The 19149-nt window shown below is 31.7% G+C and overlaps 1 protein-coding gene across 7 annotated transcripts in view; it reads right to left on the reverse strand.

The window, feature by feature from the left end:
- Positions 1-19149, reverse strand: part of LOC120326290 (ral GTPase-activating protein subunit alpha-1-like) — a 58111-nt gene that overhangs the window by 33828 nt on the left and 5134 nt on the right. The window contains exons 6-30 of one of the 7 annotated variants that reach the window (XM_078111804.1): positions 18859-18916; positions 18681-18724; positions 17891-18077; positions 17483-17598; positions 16924-17065; positions 16024-16207; positions 13952-14035; positions 13039-13156; positions 12517-12657; positions 12281-12352; positions 11630-11710; positions 11003-11137; positions 10378-10482; positions 9125-9316; positions 8802-8924; positions 8193-8311; positions 7462-7697; positions 6747-6908; positions 5922-5999; positions 5763-5840; positions 5243-5382; positions 4605-4842; positions 3438-3518; positions 923-1021; positions 12-87 (exon numbers count right to left, since the gene is read on the reverse strand). In XM_078111804.1, coding sequence (XP_077967930.1) covers positions 12-87; positions 923-1021; positions 3438-3518; positions 4605-4842; positions 5243-5382; positions 5763-5840; positions 5922-5999; positions 6747-6908; positions 7462-7697; positions 8193-8311; positions 8802-8924; positions 9125-9316; positions 10378-10482; positions 11003-11137; positions 11630-11710; positions 12281-12352; positions 12517-12657; positions 13039-13156; positions 13952-14035; positions 16024-16207; positions 16924-17065; positions 17483-17598; positions 17891-18077; positions 18681-18724; positions 18859-18916 — 3089 coding nt within the window. Of the gene's footprint in view, positions 1-11; positions 88-922; positions 1022-2873; positions 3519-4604; positions 4843-5242; positions 5383-5762; positions 5841-5921; positions 6000-6746; positions 6909-7461; positions 7698-8192; positions 8312-8801; positions 8925-9124; positions 9317-10377; positions 10483-11002; positions 11138-11629; positions 11711-12280; positions 12353-12516; positions 12658-13038; positions 13157-13951; positions 14036-16023; positions 16208-16923; positions 17066-17482; positions 17599-17890; positions 18078-18680; positions 18725-18858; positions 18917-19149 lie in introns of all 7 variants that reach the window. The other 6 variants (XM_078111801.1, XM_078111802.1, XM_078111805.1 and 3 more) reach the window with 6 other exon arrangements.

A 19149-nucleotide genomic window follows, 5' to 3' on the forward strand; every position in this document is an offset into this window, starting at 1 on the left:
CATTGACATACCTGTCTCTTGCTACATGTTTATATAATTGATATGGAGGACTCGGGACACCTGGGCTTGCAGTTTCACTGGATGTGTCTAAAAATTATTTTTAATCAAACTTTAATTATTTTGAATTGTTATCAGAAGATGATTATGTGTTGTCAATGAACATAGATGATAAGAAACCAAATTGCTATTCATTCGTTGATAAACAACACAGCTTGATTCTTATTTTCCTAAATCAGAAACAAAATGAATAGAAATCGGTTCTAAGGATGAAATGAGAAATAAAAAATCATGGAAGGTATCAAACATTCATACATTTGAAAATTTTAACCAAAAAGAAAATGATACAAACAGAATGCAAGTCTTAGAATCTAGTTTCTCAGGAGATGGGAACTTCAACATATATTGAAAGCATCAAGGTCTTACATTTTGAATATAAAGAACTTTTGTATATCGATGACATTGTGGAAAGATACCAAAAAGGGTGAGATATTTTAAAATAGGATATTTAGTAATGTTACAAAAAAGATGTGGCAAAACAAAAACGAATAAACCTATGTTTTCTTCTATTTAAAAAGACTTCCAGCAATATTTAATAAATGATGAAAAAAAAAAAATTATTTCTTGTTAATGGACTTACATGTGTACAAATTACTGAGAGTAAAATTTCACCTTCATAATTAATTGCATGCCATAAAAGAAAACATGAGCGACAAATTTCAAATTGTTAAATTCTTAAGTATGAAAGTTCTGTGCAATTTCAGTTTAAGGATGCCCAAAATGTAATGTTTATGAATGCAATAAAGAAAGGTGTTAAAATTTCAGAGAAATCCTGATTTCGCAATCCTGATATCATTTATGCATTACAGCGAATCTTTTGGACATCCTTAATAGAAGTAAAGATAATTGTTACTCTGTTAATTACTTTGTTCTTTTGAAAGCATGCTAGCAAGTTCGTTCACAATTGTATCCTTTTCCTTGTTCTGATTTACTGTCAATTCAGCAAGATGCTGCGGTACTATTCCTGTATATATCAGTCAGTAAGTTGATTGGTAAATTCACACACAACACACAGAAAAAGGCAAGCAAGGTTAAATTACTATTAAACGACGAGAAGTAGTATTGAAATCATGCAAGTTGAATGATTAGCAAGTGAGCAATTTTATCAGATACCCAAAAATGTAAATCGCACCAGAAAGACAATGAAGCTAATTTTACAGAAAAAAACTTTTTACAAGACATCTATTTGCAACTTTTGCTCCCAAATGGGCCTTGTACAAGCTTTGACTGATGGACACTTCTTAATTAATACCATTGTCATTGAAATAACTTAGTATTACCAGATATTATTTTTATACTATAGGGAAAGAGGACATTGGATAATACAATAATTACGCACTCGGCTGTGATAATTGAACACACTAGGATAAGAATAAGATTTCATTGACTAAAACTAAAGTTATATTCATTTAAACGCATAATGAAAACCAATGTCGGTGTGCCAATATGTTTCACATTTTCATTCAAATATAATGAACTTTAATAGGTGATTCCACATTTCCACTTACGCTACAATTATTTACTCCTTCATGAAATAACCACAGTGCATTGCCTGCAACATATCAAATCATGCCGAATGCATTTGTATAAAGAAACAAGCCAAAGCATAAAACAAGTATGCATGCAAAAAGGAATAATGACATTATTAATACAGTGCCAACTAAATTCTTCCAAATGAACATCATAAAATTTGTCATCCAATTAGATATTATCATCCAATAAAAAACAACGAAAAAGGCATTTTAATTAAAATCTGTAATATTGTTTCACATAATTTCACTTTACTGAAGTAGTAAGAAGTAAGGGTACTCCCGTAGTGTGTGTACCAGGCTAAGGTTACGCCATAATTTTATTTCGATTTTTCTTAATTTATTTCTATTGGTATATTTTAGTTCCAGGACTGTCTATGTTAGCCAAGTGAATAGGTTTCAGTCCCTTCACACAATTTGATGTAAAGTAGGCAAACAAAATTAGTTACTTCCATCTTGGTACACACACTTCTAGAGCGTCAAAGTGCATATGATTGCAATTGAAAATACAAATTAGTTTAAGAAAATTATATTATCAAGATATAAAACTGTGAAACTTTGTCCTCAAATTTCAAATGAAGATTGGCTCTTAGTCGAATTTTTGGTGAAAAAAACTAGAAAATAGTTTTGTGCAATAACTTCATTTCAAAAAATAAATTGGGAAAAAATTGGTTTTAAATAGGTTACAGACATTGACAAGCGTGAATTCATTGATATAAGGGTAGTTAGTTCATATGTAATGACTAATACAGTTTAAAATTAGATATTTCGTGAGTGTGTCTATGTGTTCGTGTGTGTAGATATTTCATGTGTTTCGAGCATGTGTGTGTTTTGAATACAAGGTCACAAATTGAGGGAAATTTAACTACCGTAGTTGGATTGTGATGTTTAAAATTTTTTATTTCAACATTCTGAATATTTTAATATATGGAAATGTAAATAAATTGAAATTAAATTTGTCTGTTTTGCCTGAAAATAAGCTAAAGATGATAAACTTTCGAATAAAACTTTCCACATTCTGAAAATTTTAATATATGGAAATGTAAATAAATTGAAATAAAATTTGTCTGTTTTGTCTGACAATAAGCTAAAGATGATAAACTTTCGAATGAAACTATTTTAAATGCCAGTAACATCATGACTATATCGAATATAATCAATTTCAAATACATCCAAAAATTCAAATTGCTTTGTACATTTCGGAGTTGGGAATTGGGATCAATATCCCAAACAAGAGACAAAGTTTCAAAGTTTTATGAGAAGGAAAGAAATTATTGACAGACTCACCATCTACGCTAAAGCAGGGAAAGCATTGCATGCTGTGAGTGATCTTAATTGGACAGCTGAAAGATTCATTAGAAGAACTGACGGGCTCCACCACTCTTCTACTACTCGACAATTTTGTGAGAGGAAAAGTGCGATGTGAGGGAGCGAGTGCTAAACTGGGACTGGATAGGTTCCTTGGAAGATTTTGTCGTGGCAAGGAAATGCTACGAACGGGTCGTCGTCGATTAGCTGGGTAAGAGAGGTATGATTTGGCACGTCTCAATGACGTATTTAAAGGTGGTTTATCAATAAGGACTATAGGTTGGGTATAAGGTGCAGGAGTGCAAGGACTAGAGTGAGATTTCTTAGGGATTGACTGAGATAGGTTTTCCCATATAATTTTGGGGGGTGTTGGTTCGGTGAGTATAATAGAGGAGGCACTAGGAGTAGATTTGTCAAATAGGAGAGTGGTAGGACGGGTAGTGGTAGGCAGTGAGGAAAACGCATTCAATTGTTCATTAGTATCACTACGAGGAATTTCAATGTTATGGGTCATCGAGCATGACCCAGAGAGAGTTAGAGTACCAGTGGTGGAGCTGAAATCATAGTCGTTGCTCGTTGATTCAGAATCAGATTCTGCAGACGAATGATCTTCATTTTCTTTATCTGAATGTAGAACCAGGTTCCACAAATCATATCAGTATTATCCAAACAGACAAATTGTTGCCAATTTGGAAAACAAGGATATTTTATAATTCTGACAATCAGAATTTTAACTACTTCATGTAAAATTCGTCGTTTTTCACAACAATATCATAATTTATGTCAAACTTTAGTCTGACTTATATCATCCATGCATGTAATTCGAAATAAACCTAATTAAATTATAATTACAAATCAGAATTCAAGACTATTGGAATATGGACATCAGTACAGTTACATGACTTTATTTTGATATTTTCTATATTTTCAGTCTTTATTTTATAAATCCTATAATCAAATAACCAAAATATTGCATTTATTTTTTATGTTTTAAACAAATACATGACAGGGCCTTAACTAACATGGCTCAAATATGAAATTTACAATGACAATCAAATTATGATTTATATAACTTATAAATCAACTATTCATTGACATCAATGAATATTTTCATTGCAAAGCAAGCTCACCATAAATTAAACATACATCATCATTTTCATAATAAAGAAAATGACAGCGAATGCAAATTGCAAAGATATTATTTACCATATTATCACCATCTAATAGATATGATATCACCACATGCTGTTTATATCTTTTTAAACATCATATATATATATATATGAAGAAAGAATCTTATATTATTATTCATAACTGAATGAAAATTATATTTAGGAGCTGATTCGCTATTTAACAGTGAATACCAACAACAATCGTTATCATTGAAGTTGAACAACATTTTAAACAGCATTATATGAATAATTCTTTTACCATTATCTTTTATAAAATCAAAATGAGTTCAGAAACTTTATAATCATCGTTTATTTTGATACTGCGATGATCAGGAGATTTTTGAATAACGAAAAAAATAAAATAAAAATACGCATGAAAGTGTATCCCTGCAATCTTTAAACGAATATTTATGAAAAAAAAAATGAATTCAACAACCAAATAACACACACGCATTTCCCTTGTAAATAGCTAACACACAGGTTGAATATATAAGTATATATTCAAATACTTGGGAGCATGAACATATTCATAACTTACCATAATTTGAGTCTTCTAAACAATTTCCCCATTCTGAAGTATAATCCTCTTCTCTAGCATCAGCATATTCATCGCTTCTTTTAGCTTCTGTTTCGTGATACAATTGATCTTGTCCTTCTGCAGAATCATCATGTGTGGTGGGTTGAGCATCCGATTCTGCCCATGGATTCCAATTTGGATCGATAGATCCTGAATCTTGACTTTTAATGCTTATCACGTCAGTCGGTGCATTCCAGACCTAGATAAATTACATTTATTGTCCACTCTCAGACTTTGTATTGGAGGTCTTATAGAAAAAACCGTTCACATGGTTTCGAACCTCATCCATAAAACCAAAAAAATACTCCTTGGTTTCCAATAGTCGACGGCAAAAATCAATTTAAATATAGCAAACGGTCTAAATATCTTGGTTACATTTTCGTCGTTCGAAAATATAAGGTACTTAACCAGATAATTAGGTAGGTGGTTGAAGTCAAATAATTTTACATGATAGCTACCCTCAATGCCCAACATTATTAAAATTTATTCATTAGAATTCAAAAAAAAAATATTCCCAGACAAGACATAAACTTTGAGTTAAACTTCAAATAAAAAAATACGATACAAAAATTTTCATCTATTTACAATTAGACAAATACCTCTGCAACCACTGGTTTGGGGTTCACAGTACTAAGTCTCTGTTGTGCTAGTTCATCGAACATATCATTAAATGCATCTTCAACACTGCATAAACTCGTCACTCCATCATTATCACTTGATTGTGTTCGAAGACCATGTACTATGATGAAATGAAAAATAAATAAATTTTACAGTAGATATTCATCATGAATTTACAAAAGTAAAATTTATTTAGAAATGAAAAGATTTTGACAATCGAAATTTTATTCATGAATCTTGCAATTTTTTGACTTCTCATCATCCCTCAACATGCTTACATTTTATACATAACCAGTGTTTCTCGAACTAGGCCCGAGAGCCCCCTAGGGGTCCATTTTCTGGGGACCATGAGCAAATGCCTTTACCTATTTATTACACCAAAGGTGGGAGCATAGGATTTGAACCTGAGATGTGCAATATGCATTGCCAACACAGTTAAGTCTAACGACTTAGCCGCTAAGCCACAGCGTTGCTCTGCTATTGGTTGAAATTCATAATCACCTCTCATGTCTTCTCTGTATCCAGGTCCAGAATTACATCTCTGTCTACCAGGTTGATTGTATTCAATGTGAATATGTTCTGGAAGAAGAGAAATGATTGTGTGCTCAAATTGAAAACTAATGAACAAAGAGAAATTATAGAAAATAAAATAAATTCAACCTCTGTAGTTATCTTCAATCTTATCTCTTGATATATCAGAAGTACTGCTGCTTCGTTGTAGATTACTATCAAGTTTGCCTGATAAGAATAAATATAAGTATTGTAATAACCCAGACAATCAAATATTGAAAATTATTTCACTGAGAATAAGAAAAACTGCAATGTTCACAATCACAGCCGAATAATATAATTTACAAATTTGAATAGGCTACATTCGGAAATACGAATTTCAATTTTTAAATGTTGTATATATCCCAGATTGGGGTATGCATATCAGTGAACAAGTAGATGCATATTTCATTGGTCCATGGTTATATATCAAAAGTTGTCGTTACATTGGTAATTAAACTTCATAATTAAGAGAAAAGCACTCCCGAATTACCAATAAGCAGTAAAACACATATAGCATTAACACTTTAATGGCTTTGAAACTTCCAATGTTGAACATGCTATAAAAATTGGTCAACAGTTGAGAACCTCAAAAATGCCAATTATCAATTAAAAAAGGGATGTATGAAGATGTAGTGGTACCTTGCAACCATGATGTACATAATGAGTTGCAGTGTGAATTTTGAAGCACAAAGTCACAATAGATAGATTACTATGTCAGATTTCAATTTTTATCCATCCATTTCTAACTTTTTACAAAAGCTCTTTCTGTGAAATCCTAGAATTCAGAAGCTCTAACCTAAAAAAAGCTGAATGCTTGACTACATGAACAATGAAGCCTCAGAATCCAAGGCTTTTTGTGGGACATTGGGAACACAATAACCATTTTCTGAAGCTGTTACTTCTGAGGAAAAAAAAAACAGGCTAAATATTCACCTCCAATTGTAAGAGTTCCAGGCGGTGATGAAGATAAATTACTACTATCAGACATTCCTCTTTTCAATGGTAGATGACCACCGGTATGTTCTGGAGCTCCACCCAATCCAGGTACATTTTGAAGAGTACGGTCTGTTTCAGGTGCTGCTTCCAAACCCAGGACTGTTATGATGGAAATTAACAATTGTCAATTTAAAGAAATCAGAAACTACTAAGTAAGAGGTACATGTTCAAAATTTAAAAGCCTTTTTTAGATTAGAAATCAAAATTGCTGTAAATTGAAGATTGGTGTAAAAAGCATGATCCTGTTAGTAAGTAAAGGTATATTCATATATATAAAAATATATGAATATATAATAATTGTCAAAAATATGTCATTTTTATGTCGCTATAAATAGAACTTTGAGTTAAAAAGATATAACTTTTACTACAGAATGTTAAAAAGTAACGCAAAATCAAATCTTCAAAATGTTAGAAAAATGTAATCTTTTAGGGTTCTATTTATTTTATAAATCAATTGAACAAAATCATGAAGACAATGAAGACTAAAGAAAATGTTCGAAGTGTCCTTCTTCATTTTGAAAGCTCTTTTAAAGATTAAATTTTGCGTTACTTTTTTAACACACTGTATCATTTTTTCAAATTGTATCTAAAAAATTTTCTCTCTATATCCAACTTTTAAGTTTTAAAACACAAAATGACAAATTTTGATTACCTGTCACAGATCTTCCCCTTCTGTCTACAGAAAAATTATTTTCAATTTCATCTGATTTAGTTCCATTCACCATTAGAGCAGGTGTTGTCCGACTGTCTGTTACATGACTTTCTGTAATATCTCCTATTGCTGTTTGACTTCTCATTCTTGCAGATCTACCAGAATTAGGAGGAACGGATTCGCGACTCCAACCTTTACTGAATGATTTCTCCGCAGGTTTAGCAAGTCTTTCTCGCCTGAATGCAAATTTTCTACCAATAAGGCTAGATTTAAATTTATTAACAGAACAGGCAAAGTTGTCTAAAACAAATTCACAGTCTTGGTTTGACATAGGATTTCAATATTTTACCTGGGGAAGAGAAAGGCCGATAAAAAGGCCTAATCATAGGGCGGACCGCGGCCTTTGACCCGGTTACCAGTCCATGAAGGGTATGGGATTAGTTAGCCAGTTATTTGTTTTTGTATGCATATTTTTATAAAAATCCGAAATCATTGGAATTAACTCCAGGATTTGGGAGTCACAGTCATATCTACGAGCTTATAATTTTTGACAAAAACTAAATAAGAATCAGGTGGACTGAGCATCGTTTGTATATCCCAAAGTAGTTAGTGGTCGAAATTTGGTTGTCTCCGAGTCGAGAGCGGGAGTAAAAATATTGAGTTGGCGTAATTTTTCAGAAATGCTCTGGTTGCGTGTAAAATTTCCCTGACTTAAAATTATAATTCCTTACAAAGCAGCTTTTCTGTTTCTCATTTGCTTCTGTTCAGTCAATCTATCCAAAGGTAAATCACTTAATTCTAATCCATACACATGTCTTGCCAATACTCTGGTCATTGTGTCCATATTTTTCTGAAGAAAAATGTTGACATAAGTCCAAAAAATTTAGAAACACAACATTAAAGCTTATTGTCAGTGGGAGCATACATGTATAAAGACAGAACAACAAACTCAACAAAGATTTGAATATTTTGAGCAGACATCACTGTAGTTTTAGAAATCCTGGTGAATCGCTCTGTATTTGTTCCAAGAGAAAAGAAGTAATATTTGTAAATTTAGACAGTATATTAATGTTCAGAATGGTTTCAACAATTTCAAAGGTCTTCAGCATAAGTCCCAAAGCATGTGGCATAACCTTTTTATCGTATTTATCCTAGAGAAGAGGTAAATCGATATGATAAATTATTTGAAAGGCATCCAACAGACTTTAATTGAGTAGTCAATCCATGTAGGATGTGGGTATGTCCCAGATGTACGTACCTGTCAGTCACAGTCACATATGGTGAACCATAAGTGAAAGCGAAAAATAAAAGGTTACATATGTAAAATATTAAGCACTTACGGCCCATTCCACAATAAGATCTTTCCAATGCATAAGACTTGATAAAACATCAACCAATTCATCCCATAATTCACGAGACACATGGACAAATAAGTTTGCTTTGATCCATGATACAATGAGTGTCTGTGAAAAATAGACTTTAAGTAATCAAAACAATAGTTTTTTTATTGGATTTACATGGAAATCATCTTTTAATTGGCATATCCTACACTTTTCCATAAAATGAATCAATTTAGAATCTATATATCATATGCAAAATACAATTCCGATGTGAGCGATGTTAAACTCAAATTCACTTTTAGCCACTCCACATAATAACCAACCTGAAAAACAGGACCAGCCAATCTCCCAGCTACTGTAGTTACTCTGATAGATTTCGGAGTTTCCGCATCTTGAAGCATAATACGAGTAATATGAAGCAAAACTTGAAGCAATTGTGTCCATGTTGTGCTGTTCATATTAACATGCATTACCATGTGACGATATAAATTGAGAACTCGTTTGCATACGTCAACCTTAATAAAATACAAAGTAGTTTCGTAAATAAAGAAGTGTCAATCTGTATGAAATGGAAAAGAATAATTTGGAGATTTTTGAAAGAATTTAGAATAGGTTTACTTAAAAAATCACCATAACCCAATATGAAATTTATTAGATATTCTACATTCTGAAGTAATATTTTAGAGCAGTTGTTTTCAAACTTTTTAAGCCGCGCCCCCCCTTTTTAGAATTTGTCAAGTCTTGTGCCTCACCTCAAAAATAACTAGCTGACAATACGCTACAAATAACAGATAGTGAGGCAAAATTATGTTTTGTTCAAAAAACATGTTGAAAATACGTGGATGGAAAGTAAATGAAGAAATAAAAAGTTTTGAAACGTAAATATAAGGGCTAGCAAGATCAAATCGTAAACAAATATTTTTATTTTTGATTAGCTTCACGCCCCCTCAAAAAACGTCTATGGCCCCCTTATGGGACGCACCCCACCGTTTGAAAACCACTGTTTTAGAGAGTATTCAGAATAGTAAATTATTCTGTTTTTGGAAATCCCTGCTTTGGAAGTGATAAGTAACATTGTTAAAATTCAATCGACATCAATTTTTTTCATAATGGCCTTCACATGAAAGCCCTGCCCACCCATTCACATCCATATGTATTTGTTTTGGTCAAATGCCAACAAATGAATTTATCATTATGCTTGAGTTGTGGCATGAGCTTAACTGTAACTCTATGGATGTTTCACCTAATCTAATGACAAGGAAAAAGTTTTCCATTTGAAATAGTAGTTTCTACATATCGAATGTGCTTGACTAAAACTTTGTTCAGAGTAGATGTGTAGAACACCTAACAACAAATCAAGTACACATACTACTCATTGTGTCAAAATATCATGAGTGAGTATATGTGAACTTGATTTGAGCAAACATAATATAAAGTATACAATATACACCTCAAAAAATCAACTACATTCACTGTGTCAGCTTATGAAGAAGCGCTCTTTTGTAATTTGCTTCTAAGCAAATATAATATAAAATTACTGATATTGCCATAATAAAAATAGGTGGTGTGTAGGTACCTGAGCTTGAATGAGTTTATGAGCATCATCAGGTGGTTCAACAAGAAAAACATGGGCTGAATTAGTAACAAACAGTTGATATGTCGTTTGACATCCAGCTTGTACCTGGAAGGGAACAATTTTTGTATAAAGAAATTTGCTCAATGTAATGTCACGCGCACTCATTAAGAAATATGGGAGATTGATCTCTTAATGAAGTTACAGACGACCACCAAAGTGCCATGAGCTAAATGAGACTATAAATCATTATAATATAGAATTGTGCGTCAGTGTCAGTAAATACCAATAGACGAAAGTAAATTTAAAAAGTAAATGAAATAGCTATAGTGATACAATGCAATGAAAATACATGAAACTTCATTGCTTATTTCTATTCATTATCCTTGTTTTTTGGTCTTTAGAAAAAACAAACAGGAGCAAAACTGATTCAAGCTTACTGGTTTTTGTAATCCACATTTTTAATATTGGATAGTATTATTACCATCAATCTTTCCATTCTATGAATTAATTGAAATAATAGCTATGCACTATACAGTATAAATCTGGCGGCATCTGATATAGAACAGGTAATGAAGATTGGATACAATTCCAAGTTGTACTAAGTCTATTGCAAATGCTAACTTACATATGTTGACAATGCTTGATCCAACAATGGATTTAGTTGTCCTCTCATGTATGAAACATTTCTCAAACTACTTGTCGAAGTTGATGATGTTTTCCGTTGTGGATTTGAAAGTTCTTCTTCATCGTCGGATTCATTCTTAAGAATACAAGTGGTCGTTTGATAGAAGTATATTTAGAATAATTGTAATTGTACAAAGAAATACAATCCCACCAATTGGTAGAACAGGTACAAATCGTGGAAGAGCCGAAGTTTTTAAAATAAAACACTGAAATATCTCTCATGATCACAACATTGAAATGAATTTCAAGAGCTAAGACTAATATACTAATATATTGCATATTTGCATCATTTCATAAATGGAAACAAAAAACAAGAAAGAATAATAGCATCATAAAGCCTGATATATGTCAATCAAATTCAACTACCTAACTTATATAAAAATTCTTCAGATACACAAAATGAACTGCTTTTGCTATGGGCCCATATGAGCTTTACAATTTCACTTAGAATATTGATGTTTGGCAGAGCACAGAGCATACTATAAGAACAGGTCTGCTTGAAGACAACCAACTATCAATTGTATCAAAAAATTGTAGCATGCTTTCAATATTAAGAATAACAATTTACCACCACTGTATTATCTACTGGTGTTGGGTCATTCATGGCACTCAGATCCGGCTCTTCCATGAAAATTGGAGTTATACCATCCTGTGGAAAGAAATAGAATTATTATTGTTGTAAGATGAACAAAAAATCATATAGAATAGACAGAAGACTGAAATAAAGATTGCATGATAGATATAAAAGCAGTTGTGTCTCACAAGATACATACCAGGACATTAATCGCCCCCAAAAAAATATGTTCAGTAGTTACATATACGAGCTGATGCAAATTTGAAAAAAAAAATTCTTTTTGTAAATTCTGTATTTCTGGGAATTATTTCAAACAAAAAGGGCCAGCAAGCAAGGGTCATGATTTGCCATCAATAGCATTGACTTATTTATTAGTTTTTTTTTTTTTTTTCAAATTTTAACCACATATTTGCCAGTTAATAGAGATGTTAAAAGTTTCAAGACTTCATGGAAAAATGAACTAAAGCAGAATTTCAGGGATGTCCCAAAAATGTCATGAACAACTTGTATCCCTTGTTTAACGTGTCCCATACTTGAACCACTTGTCCCACTCGAACCATTTTTGTATTACTAGTCCCACTTGTATCATTTATTCCGCAATTTCAGTATGGCAAACTATATGAATATAAGTAGCGGGTTTCTGACCTGTATCCATTCCTGATAAACTTTAACAACTCTTCTCATTGTTGGAGCTTCAGTCAAAGGTAGCATCAGAGCCTGAATTTTGAAAATAATTTCAGGTTTAAGAAATTCGATTCACAGAGTAATAGAGTTTCTGTTATAATTCAATGCAGATAGATAGGCTGTAAAATTGTATAAAGTTTGGGAAGCCCTGCCGTAGGCAATACAGTAATTATGCTTTTTACGGAAAAATAAAATACCTGTCGAAAAACTTCATGAACAATGTTGACATTTTCTCTTGTTGAATATAAAATATTTCTGACAAGTTCTTCTTCATCTGTTGCTGAACCAGTTGATTTTAATTTGTCATCAAGACTGGAAAGACTCGATAAACTGGGAGCCTGGAGAAACATTTCAATAATGAAAAAATCCGATAACTTAAGATTGGGGCATTCCTGATAGTTTCTTGGTGTATTTTACTATTGTCAATCGCCTATCCGACATCCCTGGCTATATATTGCTCAAATTGAACTAATATTTATTTACATAGAATTATATATACCGGTATATAATATACAATGATATATTTCAGTTACAATGGGGAAAGTAACAAATCATATTCAGAAATCACATAGAAAAACTAGTTAAATAGTTGCTAATTTGTTAGCCAGTACATGTCACCTACAATAAATTCAGATGGTAAAATAATTACTAAATCAGGCATAAGTGTATTAGTTAGATTTGAATAAATTTTAATCAATAACTTATAGTGTCCTTGCTACCTTTTCAGTCAAAGTACTTGTGTTAGAATGAGATGCTTCTTGCTCATGGCTACCACCAGATGAATTCCCTCCTGCCATTTTTGAATCTGCTTCACCAATGGCTTGTCTGTCTGGAAGTCTGTGTTTGTTAGGTTAGACAGTAAGTGAAATTGAATTGATGAAAAGTGGCTTAATAAATTTTTAATACGAGATATACATTGAAACTAGAAAGTGACCACTAATGGAAGAAAATAATGAAAATTGTGATGGTTGAAGTGTTAATTATGTTTGTACAATTATGATGTTGTATGAGGTTATGTGTTATGTTTTGTTGTGACTCAATTATTATGCCCGATTTTTAAATTTCTTCTGTAATTTCATTGATTTTGTAATATATCCAAGTATTATTTCATAAAAATTTCCACAAATAATGAAAATTGACCAAATATCATTAATTATCATTCAAATATAAATTTTAATAGGACTTTTTCCAGATAAATTATATTTCAAATTTAGTCTTAGAACAATTTTCGGACATTCACAATTATTTATGATAGTGATTTATGTAAAATGCCTCCATGATAAAGTGCCTAAATTATGACATAAGATTAATTATTTAATCACTACTTTTTAAATAACTACTGTAACTAATTAACACACAATCATGCATATCACAAACAAAATTCAATAAACTAATACAATAAATATCTGTCAATATTAAAATAATTCGCAAGTTCAACCATTGCACACTGAAGACCAAATTAGTTGAATAAATGAGAAAAAAAAAATGTTCAAAGTTGATATTTTTGAAATTCAAATTCATCTTTGCCTGTCGTCTCAATATTTGAGTATAAAAAGGATTATTGCAAAATTTCAAAATTTAAATTTGCATTTTAAAGCTGCAAAAAAAAAAATCAAAAGCAATGATAATCACCCAATTACAGAACCGACTATAAGCCGTTGTTGCATCATATGTGATTTCAGCAGTCTGGACAGGCCGTCCAATACGACATCCGACCTGCGTTTTGCAATTAAACAAGAACACAAAAGCAGAAAGCAAAAGATTAAAAACATTACATGCAATATAAAATTATCAAACAAACAATATTTACATGACAGTGTTTTTCGGAGCATAATGTGCACTTTTATAACCTTCAGAATGCATGCAAATATGCTACACTACAAATACTACAATTTGAAAAATGCTTTTCAAATTTGGAACTCAGCGTTCTATTACATGCTACAAAAAAATTGAATTTGGTATTGTTAAAAAAATGAGGAATCACTTTCGCAAATTTTTCAAGTCACCTGTCTGGCATTGTACTGATTATCCGAAACGAATAACAGCAACAAGCTAAGGCCAGTACACGATGTATGCTCCGAAAAACAGGAAGAAAATTGCTGAAGACAAAAATTGTACCCATTAACAATGACTGTTATTTTCCTATGATACTTTTGAATAGCAATGATTCATATTATCATTAACTGTTTACCCCATCAGCGAAAAGTAGCATATTTTTTCAACGAAGCCATTCAAAAACGTCGAATATTGAATGTTTTCGGAATTTAATCATGTTTAACATAAAAGTCGGTGTAAATTCAATGAGTTTGAATTTGGGAAATATAAGATATAAGAAAGATAAGAAGATAAACAATATTTGATTGGGGTTTGTATTTTATACAGTCTTCGGGATTCAATTGTAAGTATTTTCGATTATACTGCTGGTCCTCAATTGATCTAAATATGAATTTTTCAAGTCAAACTCGAATTGTTTCGCAATATAATGCTCAATTATTGTTTTGAAGCCTTACATTTTTCTTGATTTCTATGTGATTCAGGTCACATAGAATTTATGATACAGAAACAGAATGATACACATTTCTTCAAAAAAGACAACTTTTGGTTAGTGACCAGCTTTACCACCAATGTCCAAAAGTCGTAATAATCAAAAAATGTGAAGATTCGCTGAACATATATTCCAACTTTAATGATGTTTCACATTTAATACTAGTTACGTATTCACTCAATCATGCATTGACAGAATAATTAAGAAATACTACCAAGCCATAACTGAATTTAAATAATTGGAAAACCATTTAAAATGACACCGATGTCTACCCGAAATTAATTTAAATATCATCTACGACCAGGAGCACTGAGAATGTCATTGGATTAAATTTGAAATTCTAGAATACGGTAATCTAGATAAAAAATTTATTGAGAAATTATGGACAACCATGTTTTTTAGTAAGAAATAGTGTGCTGCATAATACGGAATTCGTGATTTGAGCCAGGTTTTCCAAGATAAGATTTAAAATTACCAGTTACAATATGTTCCTAGATTAATTAGGAATACTCTTACTCGAATGAAAATTTCTGTACCATTACATGTTCCTTGGAACAACACTAACAAACTATTATAAACCAGAACTTGAAAAGCACTCAAAGCCTCAAACACATAGTATTGCCTTCTATAGTAGAACATGCATCACAGAAGACTTGCAGGCTGTCCAAAGACCAGTTAGTTTTGTTAATTAATCAATATGATCGTATGAAATATGATTCAGTATTACTATAATATGATATTATATTATTTGTAAATTTAGAAATGAATTAGGAATTACAATCAACAGAGTGCAAAAAACACAAATCATTTGAATTTGATAAATTTGGCTTGCAAACAAATTATAGTTAGTGATAAAATTATCTCCCTCTAGTAACTAAAGAATAAGTAATTCTACGGATTCCATTCCACTCAAAATTAGTCATATTCATATCGAAGATATTTGAGTTGAATTTATACCTTTGGTGTTTGTGTGTTATCGGTATCCATTTGTTCCCATAATATTTTATATTCGAAATTCAACAAATTTTTGGTTTCAACTTTTAGGTTAGTTTATAGGAAAAATCCTAGGTTATACAAGGTGAGTACTGTAAATTGTCCAAATGAGAGTAGATATTACAATTGCACCTAAGTATTACTTAACTCAATGTCCATTACATACCTTGCACCCCTGTTCTTATTTTCATTGTGCAGGGCATCACTTGTGAACGCTATCACCCATTTAATTGTGGAAACGCGAGCAGGCAGCATGGGACAACCAGGACCAACTTCAATACACGGATCAATTGAGCCAGTGTCTGTTACATTTAAAATGTAGTTCACAGGTCCTCTCGGCTCAGGCAATGCTGTAAAAAAAACAGGTAAAATTAGTAATATGTGATAAAATGCCTTGTATAATCAGTATAATCAATATAATTGAAATTTTGTGATTGGATGACATTTAGATGCTTTATTCTGTATTCATAGTCATATTCAATTTTTTTTTTAATTGCATTTCAGGTAGAACATTTACATTTATGTAAACTGGATTAGACAATTTGACTGAGGAAAAAGTTTGAATTCATTTATCGTTTAATAACTCTGTGATAAATTCTTGAATTGTAATTGTAAGGAGACTTATGAACAGTCTGTATATCAAAACAAATAAAGTTTTTAAAATAAGAAGAACTGATACACAAGCTCATAAAACGCAGCATTTATAATATTTATACCAAAAGACAGAAAAAGTCGATAAAAGATCTAAAAAATAAAGGCAAATACAACATGTATCCCATCATCGGTTTAGGCCAGGCAGGGAAATGGCTAACTAGTAAATCAATCATTCCAGGTGCTTCGGCTTGGGCTTCAAACATACGAACCCACACAAAAGGGATCGGTTGTGCAAAGGCAGAAGAATTATTTACAATGAACAGCGCTTGTAAAATACTGTTTCCTGATAATGATCTGCAAAGAAGTATCTCAGAAATGATAAATAAGAAATCTAATGAAAAATAAATTATTATTTTTCACCACTTACAGTAGTAAGAAGAAGGCATTCTATCTAAGATTCCTTAAAACTTACATAAATTAGGCTGATAAACAGAAGTGTCGAAATGAAAATCATCAAAAATATGAGGAAGATAGTATTTCTTGAACATATTCCAGAGAAAAGAAAAACAGACTGTTTCCATTTTTGGTCGATCTTTCCATTGTAACTTACAAGCCTGAAAAAATAAAATTGTTTATACAACAGGATGAGGAAATTTAGGTATTAATCATATACCTTCACACTAACTCTCTGAGGCTTTAAACGAGAAGTATCTAATCAGAATATATGATTACTATGCAATACAAGTTGAAAACTATTAAATTCAAAAAATACAGAAATGATCATTTTACTATCAAAATTAATTTTACGTCCAATTTTTTACTTCCATATCTGGATTAGCAGACACTGATAGGCTGTAGTGACTATATTTTTTACAATACCCAGAATCTTTATGGTTCAGCCCCTATTTGATACATTCTGGGTTAGGGTGATAGACTTGGGTAAGAGGTCTCCAACCCAAGAAGCCAACATTGGCAGCATACTAATCTTCCACACAAGTAATATTGACTTTATTGTAAAATATTCATCTTACCTCTACAACCATATATTCCAACATTATATCCAAGAAGAACTTCGTCAGGTCATGAGGATTCTTTTCGCCAGCAGGAGGAGGAAGCAAGCAAGTAATTTCTGCAGGACATACGCCAGCTTGGAAAAAATGAATGTATCAAATTTTCAAGAAATAAAAAACCAAGAATTTACTATATCGAATATAACCATTTTCAAATACATTTGAATATTTGATTCATTTTTTCTCAGACATCTCAGAAGTATCCATGGATATGCGTCAATTTATGTATGTTGTTTGATGAATCCTTATTGAATGATATATTCAGTATCCCAAAATAAAAAATATTGTTTTTGGAGAAGTTATTTTTTGACCATGTTCGTCTACTGCAAATCTAAAGTAAATTAGATTCTAGTTCATTAAAAAACTTACTTTGACTGTTGTCAGGAACAGGATTTATTAGTGATTCAATGTAACATCCACTGTATAGTTCATTTTTTGCTGGTGGGGAGGGAAATCCCGGTACAATAGATGCATACAATAATATTGTTGATTCTTTAGCATTCACATTCAAAGCACGAAACCACAATAAGAAGAATTTCACTCCATCTCGTCGCATCTAAAAATATATTAAATATTAATGATGGTGTGAATTCGCTGTAGCGTGTAATCTTGCTCAGCGAAGAGTTTCCTCATACTGAGTGAGTAAACGCGACCTTGCATTGAGTTAATTCTCTTCAAAAAATAAACAAACTAATGAATAGAAATGAATAATAATAACTAAAAAAACAAGGTTAGACTCCCGGCGACGCAGCTACTTGTGTTTATAGTGTTGGCATCACAATGGGGGTTAAGCAGAAGTAAATGAGACGACACATAGCAGAAAACCGCCGGACCAGTTACCAGAATCTTGGACCAAATGATCGAACATTCCCTAACAGTTAAACATCTCCCACAAGATTTGCGGAGTCATGCAAATTGTTGGAGATTTCAATATTCAATTATCTAGTCTACGGTAATTATTTCTCAAGATGAACTCATTGTAATACGAAACTAATTGCAAATAGCCATATCAAATGTTAATAGACAAAAGAATTCTATAAAGGAATTTTAAACTATTTGTATTTGAAAAGCGTGGGAGCAACAGCATTGCTATAGCATCACGGTAGTATTGCCTGCTTTCTTAGAGCTTAGGTAAGAAAAAAATTCACATCAAACAAACCTTGAGTGAATTTCCTGGATGTAGGAGCGTCTTGATAATTCGATCTAAAAATAAAAATAATAAAAGAGGTGCTAAGTTGTGTTACAAGATAGCTGTTACTGATATGCAATGATGTCGGATTTTACAATTTGGCTTGAAATCTTGCACTATTAATATTATGAATAATAAATCATCTTACCAATACTGTTATATTGCCATCTTTCATGGAGCATCTCAGGTAAACGTACAAGAATAGTCTAAAAAATATGGTTTTTCAGCAAGATCAAAAAATATATAAACTAAAATAAGTGTAAACTTTATGAATTATGAAGCCTCAATCTCTTTTATGGACTAATTAAAATTCAGACTATTTAGATAGTTTTGTTTTAAATTAAAATGCAGCAGTTCAATCATATTTGTAGAATTGGAATATGCAGAATTCAAGCCAAGCAGAAAAAATCGTTTAATGGGTTTGAAAACAAAGGGCAAA

Source organism: Styela clava, chromosome 4 (assembly GCF_964204865.1).
Source record: "Styela clava chromosome 4, kaStyClav1.hap1.2, whole genome shotgun sequence".
In the NCBI taxonomy this organism is placed as follows: Eukaryota; Metazoa; Chordata; class Ascidiacea; order Stolidobranchia; family Styelidae; genus Styela; species Styela clava.